This window comes from Dipteris shenzhenensis, chromosome 24, assembly GCF_047967505.1.
Source record: "Dipteris shenzhenensis isolate YYH24624 ecotype China chromosome 24, Dip_SZ_1.0, whole genome shotgun sequence".
NCBI lineage: Eukaryota > Viridiplantae > Streptophyta > Polypodiopsida > Gleicheniales > Dipteridaceae > Dipteris > Dipteris shenzhenensis.
In genome coordinates, this window is record NC_141619.1 from 25,564,825 (window position 1) to 25,572,439 (window position 7,615).

The 7,615-nt window shown below is 45.2% G+C and overlaps 1 protein-coding gene across 1 annotated transcript; it reads right to left on the bottom strand.

Moving 5' to 3' along the window:
* Nucleotides 1-1,808: 1,808 nt before the first annotated feature.
* LOC147886417 (transcription termination factor MTERF4, chloroplastic-like) lies at nucleotides 1,809-4,297 on the bottom strand. The gene is made up of 2 exons (XM_087395802.1): nucleotides 3,784-4,297; nucleotides 1,809-3,594 (listed from the first exon to the last, which is right to left on the bottom strand). The coding sequence occupies exons 1-2, from the start codon at nucleotides 3,845-3,847 to the stop codon at nucleotides 2,036-2,038; spliced, it is 1,623 nt and encodes a 540-aa protein (XP_087251928.1). The 5' UTR covers nucleotides 3,848-4,297; the 3' UTR covers nucleotides 1,809-2,035.
* Between the last annotated feature and the right edge of the window lie 3,318 nt (nucleotides 4,298-7,615).

Sequence of the window (7,615 nt, forward strand, 5' to 3'; positions counted from 1 at the left end):
TTTCCCAAGGTCCTGTGCAGTCTCTCTTGTTCTCTGGTCCTCTCTTGCAAGTGTTTGATGTTTTCTCTCCATCGCTCCGCGCTGCGTTTCTCACAGGAACCTTGTACAAACTAACTTCAGCCTCCTTGCTATGCTCATGTTTTGAATATCTTGTGATTATGAGAGTTCCAGAACACCAAATCACATTAGTTGTACTGTCAAATAGTAGGCCAGTATTCTCCATGCTTCCAGATTGAAGATACACATTCATAAGATTCCACATTGAAGATAAGGCCAGTATTCTCCATGCTTCCGAGTCTTGCTTAGAGATTCCATCAAACACCTGACGAGCACCCTAAACTCCTAGATTTTGAATACAAGTCAATAAGAGCATTTCCCACACTCTCATCTCTCTTTATCTGATAATAACGTTGCCTGATAATAACGTTATTATCACTCTCATCTGATAATAACGTTGCCTGCCCTGCTCCAAGGCTCCTACTCTTGTACATGCCTTCAGAAAGCTCAAGAATGTGACCCCATCTAGAGGTACATCTTCCCTTTCCATTGGCCAAAACAATCTAAAAGCTTCCTCAGCATGTCCGTACTTAGTAACATATCCTGCAATCATCAAAATTCACGTGAGAACATTTTGCTCAGGGAGGCATATCTATACAATTTGCGAGCATCCACAATTTGTATACAAGTCAACAAGGTCATTCCCAAGGTAAATATCTAGCTTACGTCCACTTGTCATGCAACAATGGATATGCCTTGCTTTTGATAAGGCTCTTATATAATTCCTACCCTGCAAACACAGACATAAACACCAGAGGACACCAAAAGGCCCTGTTTGACAATTTATATAAATCATGCAATGCCTCCTGTTTGAGTAAAGGGTTCATTATCCCACCTGTAAGTTTGCATCTTAGGGGTGCAAATGGACATGACACTTGTATAGGATGGAGGAGGGACATGGGAGGCTGCCATGTGGGCATAAAGCATGGCTCACATGGGCAGATCTAGATGGAAGAATGGGCCGCCATGTGGTTAGCACAAACAGTGACATATGAGCAGCAGACACATGCTTACATGGCTGGCTATAAGGCAGCATGAAAGTAACAGCTTATTGGACTGCCACATGTCAATGGCAGGACAACCGATAACCTACCCTACGCAGCAGAAGAATATTAACCAAAGGAAGAAATCTGAACCAATAGGAAGTACACAAGTAGATCCAACGTGTGACATGTGCACAATAAACTCTTTCAAGGACACCCAGATCTGAGACTGTGAACAGTGTCAGAGAATAGAGGACTGCTTGCTCTAGTCATGTGGGCATAAAGCATGGCTCACATGGGCATGGGGGAGGGACATGGGAGGCTGCCATGTGGGCATAAAGCATGGCTCACATGGGCAGATCTAGATGGAAGAATGGGCCGCCATGTGGTTAGCACAAACAGTATAGGATGGAGGAGGGACATGGGAGGCTGCCATGTGGGCATAAAGCATGGCTCACATGGGCAGATCTAGATGGAAGAATGGGCCGCCATGTGGTTAGCACAAACAGTGGCATATGGGCAGCAGACACATGCTTACATGGCTGGCTATAAGGCAGCATGAAAGTAGCAGCTTATTGGACTGCCACATGTCAATGGCAGGACTACCGAAACCTACCCTACGCAGCAGAAGAATATTAACCAAAGGAAGAAATCTGAACCAATAGGAAGTACACAAGTAGATCCAACGTGACATGTGCACAATAAACTCTTTCAAGGACACTCAGATCTGAGACTGTGAACAGTGTCAGAGAATAGAGGACTGCTTGCTATAGTCAACTCCAACAGCGTAAGACTTATCCCAAGTTCACACAACACTAGCAGATAGATCACTCCATGTGTACATGAATGCGTTAAGAAATACAAGCACAGATCTGTGGAGTACACAGCAAGTATAACAGCCAAAATCGTATATAAAGAATACTTCAAATGACAAACCCTGACACAAAAGGACAAAGCATCAAACCGTTCTTGCTTTGCTGCTTGGGCTAATGCATTTAGATGTTTATTCTGTGCCATTTTTCTTCCTCTTCCTCACATCTGCCTGGTAAATGACCACCCATGATAAAGACAGGTCCTATATCTTCACTATCTACAATGCCAGCATCCAGCCTTTTCTGAAACTCCCCATCACTGCAGTTAAGAAGCCATTCTAAACTGCACTTCATACCCATATCTGCAACAAGTTTATATCGTGGTCGAATCCTGGTCTCTAGACTGTAGGTTAGGTATTGAGGAAAAGCAACAACCTCCTTCAGATCTCTCTTCATTTCTCGAATCAAAAATGTCACATTCGGCTTCAAACTTTCATCAATGCTTAAAACCAGTATTTGAGGGCAGCTCAAGACCATTGCTCGCATATCTTTCACAGAGAAATGCACACTTTTAAGAAATTTGACCCTGCCCAAGGCCACACTATCCCTTAGAAACAGCACCTGTGGCATTTTTTCGATGACAGTTGCGAGCCCATCAGAATCCACCTGCAACTGTTGCCCAAGCCACTGGATCTTTGATTGCAGCTTGTTATCAAAAGTTCGGCCAAGGACCTCCGGGCACTGTGCTATAACCCCTGGAATAGCCGTCTGCTTCACTCCAGCCTTCAGAAGTAAATCCACATTGTATTGCATCCTGTGTACCAGATCATACCCTAACAATTGCGGCCGTCTCTCCAGTATTCTGGCAACGATTGTTTGTGGTAGTCCTAAGCTGATAAGGTAATCCACCTTTGGTTTAATCACGCTGGCTACTCTCATACCCATAATTTCGGGATATTCTGTCAGTATGCCGCCTATATGTCTCATTTTTACGCCGATACTGACAAGGTAGGCTACCGATGTACTCATTGTGCCGTCCTGTTTGAAAGCCAAAAGGTCGGGATATCGCATCAATACGTTAGGAATATCAATAGGGTCGATATCCAGACCCTGCAAGAAATATATGACCGGTAGTATGTCGATGACAACACTGGCATGCAGGATCATTGGATATTTCCGTAAAAATCCTGGCACAAAATGTTTGGCCATGCCTAATTTATTTAGATACTTCAGCACAGGAACCATATTCTTTTGAACGCTGCAACCCAGCATGAAAGGATAGTTATTGATAGCATCGTTATCCAGACCAAGTCTCCGAAGAAATTCTAAACGCTCCTTCATGACTTCGACGGCTGTTGGAATTTCAACCTCCATTAGCTCGGACGTGTTGATTCCTTCGCCCTTTAGATACTGTATGACTGTTTCTCCAGCAATTTCCCGATTCTCTTGTTTAAGGAGAATCCCCCAGGTCACTGAAGGACGCCTAACTGTGCGGTCGGGCTGCATCTGACGCAGGGACTCAGCTTCCAAATCAAGCTCTTCGTCGGTTTCCACTGAATCAGAGTCAGAACCAGGCCGCGCTTCTCTGTCCTCAGCTTCTGATCCTTCGTCCTGCGGTTGAGTGTCTTCGGACTCTGACCAGTCAGTCTCAGAATCAGTTTCTGTCGAAAAGGCTCTGGCTGCCGGGCATGTCGGATGTAGTGCACCCTCAACGTAACTCTTGCTTCTGTATCTAGAATCACCTAGTCGTCGAGCAAAATAAGGCCATTTATCATCCACATAAGCGGAGAAAGAAGTGGAAGCAGTCGAAGGACACTGATGACGGAAAGTCGGCTCAAGTTGTGGGAGCAAATGCGTATTCCTTTGAAAATAAGTGCTTGAAGCGGCAGTATCACGATGCAGAATACGATTCTCTACAAGCAACGTCTCACCAGAGGAAAGCGCCCGGCCGGAGGACAGCAGAGACAAGGATGAGAGACACCTCGCCCTCCCCATTTCAAGACGAAGGAAACAAGTGCGGCAAATCAGAAATCCGAGCCAAGCAAGGATACGAATCAGCGAGCAATGCAATCGCTCGCTGAAAAGCCATCGGCATGAGAGGTGAGCCCTCTGCTGTCGTCGCCAGCTTGCTCGATTGCTGTCGCCATGGCTCTCACTGTCTCCATTGCAACTTTTTTAGATCCTCCGTGAGGAATTGGAAGTCTCCATCTGCTTAAGGTGGGAGGAAGAAGCTCAGTGTAGCAATGGTCTCTTGCAATCTCCTGATTCATCCCTGGCGGCCATAGCCATAGCTGAGCTTGAGGCCATGTGAGAGGGAGAGAGTTAATATTTTCTGATTCATCCCTGCTCACCATAGCCATAGGTTACGTCGAGCTTGTTGCCATTTGAAAGACAGAGAGAGAGAGAAAGAGAGAGAGAAGGGGCCAAGCAAACCCTAATCACACTTTTCAAGATGCCTAGATGTTTGTCACATGCAGATGTGCCCCCTCGTAAGTTGGTTTTTTTTTTTTTCGGCGCAAGGGGCAGGGAATGTCAAACCCAGAGCTAGAACTTGTAAACATGAGGCTGAAGTGAGGCTGTAGAGAGAATCTACTCTTCATGTGTGTTAAGAAATGTAAGATTGCCTTCTTCAAAGGACTGTGGGTGCTTCTTCAAATCTGGAAGGTAATCATGGACAAGGTGTACTTAAGCTACTCAGGGAGAGTTCATGGTCCAGGTTATGTGGAGATATTCTTGGGATTTCATTTCTCCACCCCCCCACCACCGCCCCTCCCCCTTTTTCCCTCTCTCCTCACCTCTCATCCATTCTATTTCCCCCCCTCCCATGTCACCTCTCTCTACTCTCCTTCTACACCCCCCGTCTCTAACCTCTCTCTACCCTCGCCTCTCTTTCTAACTCACCTCTCTCCTCCCTCTACCCCCTCCCACACCCCCCTCTCAATCCCTCCCACAAAACCCTCGAGCGTGCAGCCACCGTCCTTGAGCATGCATTTGCCACCCTTAAGCACGGGCCACCTTCTGGGCACCATCCCCATCGGGCGTGCAGTCGCCCTCTGGCGCCCAGCTTCTTGCGAGTGTTGAGCACCTTGGGGCGCCACACCATTGTGTCATCGCCACTGTCAAATCATTCCGCCACCACCCCAGCCGCCTAGCCCCATTTCGCCAAAGTGTGTGAGCAAGAGAGTGGAGAGAGAGAGATAGGAAGTGAGAGAGAGAGAGAGAGAGAGAGAGAGAGAGTAAGGAGAGAGAAGAAAGAGAGAGATTATAGAGAGATAGGATAGAAACTAACCTTAGTTCATTACAACTAACTACATTAGGTTAGGTTAGTCTAACCAATCCTTTCTCAACTTTAAAAAAACAAAAGAGGGCAACTCAAAGGTAGTTAGGAACATTAGGTTAGGTTAGATTAACCAACCCTTATAGTGAAAAAGAAAGAAGAGGAACGACCTTTATCAAAAAATTGCCCATTTTGCCCCTTCTTCAAGGGCCTGTATCTTGGTCGTTTGGAGGCCAAATACAATCCCGTTTAAACCTAGATTTCACCCATGCAAAGATCTACATCAAAGAACTTTTTTGGTTTGGCCATCATTTGGGCCTCGGTAGTCGCCACCATATAGGCACTAATTTTGACTCATCAATCGCATATTTTTTGCCATTTTTGGGCTACAAAGGTCGAAATTAGTTGCAGAATTCACAAGTCAAATGCACTCACTTAAAGGCCACAATTAAGCATTTTGTATGAAGGAAGAAACAATGCAGGCCATAGAGAAAGTTGTGTGTCTCTCAGCCACTCACAAAAGAAACATGCTTGTTGGCACATGGTGTTGGTAAACTGAAAGGAAAGCATGGAGTGAACACAAACTGAGAATTCTTTCTTATGGAATGAAGAAAGGTGAGGTCCTTAAGTAGGCACCTCTTACATGATCACTGACATCACTGATGACCTCTGAGCTCCACAATCATCTCCTCAATCTGCTCCTAGATTCTCTCAATCATCCTATGTGGCTTCTACCACCACCTAACAGTGCTTATGGGCACCTAACTGTGCCTCTAGCACACACACATAGAAACCAAGGTGTGCCTGGGGCATACACCTTGAGATATCCCAACATACCCCCCCTCAAGGGAATGCCTCAGGCTATGTCAAGGATACAGCTAGCACAAGGTGTCACATTGGAGTGAACACAAACTGAGAATTCTTTCTTATGGAATGAAGAAAGGTGAGGTCCTTAAGTAGGCACCTCTTACATGATCACTGACATCACTGATGACCTCTGAGCTCCACAATCATCTCCTCAATCTACTCCTAGATTCTCTCAATCATCCTATGTGGCTTCTACCACCACCTAACAGTGCTTATGGGCACCTAACTGTGCCTCTAGCACACACACATAGAAACCAAGGTGTGCCTGGGGCATACACGTTGAGATATCCCAACACATGGCTCTCTTACCACGTGGCATTATTGGCACTGTCAAACTAGGACCTAATTTATGTGTGAAATGCCAGGCTGAAGACAACTCACTAAGATGGGGAAAAGGCCTGCAATGCCATCGACAAAGCGACACCAAGCCAAACGACCCAAACCTCAACCTCAACAGCCCTCCCCAAATCACTAACCTGAAGAAGGATAGGATCCAAGATCACCAACCAAGAGGTTAACAGCAAAACAACCATGGTTGGTGGTTCTGTGGATAGTGACAACAGTGATGAGAAAATTAATGCAACATGCCAAGGAGATATGCCACAGACCTTAGGGACCTTGGAGTCAGGATAGAGCCAGAGCCATCAACTATGCAGGATGTAGGCACAGAATAGCTTGATGCCCAAGCCAACAAGGAGCTAACAATAGAGAGAACAATACAGCTTGTATGGCCACGAGTCTCAACATTCAACATGTCAGCCAATGCATGCAAGTTCTTGTAGGCCAAGGGTCTAGGGAATTTTTTTGAGAAGCTACAATCCTTCTTGCCAACACTTGCTATTACAGAATACATCATTCAATTCATAACATCATATCAAAGAAAAGAGTTGGAGAAGCTTAAGTATGGCATAGTAACGTATAATGAAAAGCCTTTACAGATCTACCTCAGTAGATCAACAATGCAGGAAGCTTTCTCATTCCCAGAGGCACAAGAGAATATCCAATAAAACATTTGGATGTAAGGTTCTAAAAAATTCAAGATTGATTGCCACCTAACACCAAGTCACAAAGCGGGGGAATCCGCCATGATGTGATTCTGGATCCAATATGCAAAGAGGTAGCCAAGTTTGTGGCTCACATTCTCAATCATACAGGAGTGAGAAAAAATTACATATTAGTAAAAACTCTTACACTCCTTGGCAGGGAAAAACTACAAGATTGGACTCAACACATATCCTTGCTGCTGCTAACAAATTATGTATCCACCACCCATCATGGCAAAAGCTACATTTCCCATCTACTAGCCCCATTATAATTTGGTTTGCAATACAGTAAGAGGAAGCTTCTACACCCCTCTCAACACAAGAAATAGAAGACTTTGAAACTTTGATAGTATCTCTGGAATGGGGACTACAATCCCCATCCGCTCTCAACCTGGGTGACATGGATGGACAACAATCCGAACGAATTCTAGAAAATTTTCAACTCAGTTTAGAGTAGATTGACTAAAGGGAAAAAACCCACGAGGAAAACACACCTTACTGTACAACTGGTCCAGATAGTTTTCTTCTTCAAGAATCACAAGTCAACAATGTTGATGGCTCAACGGCTCTAGGGAC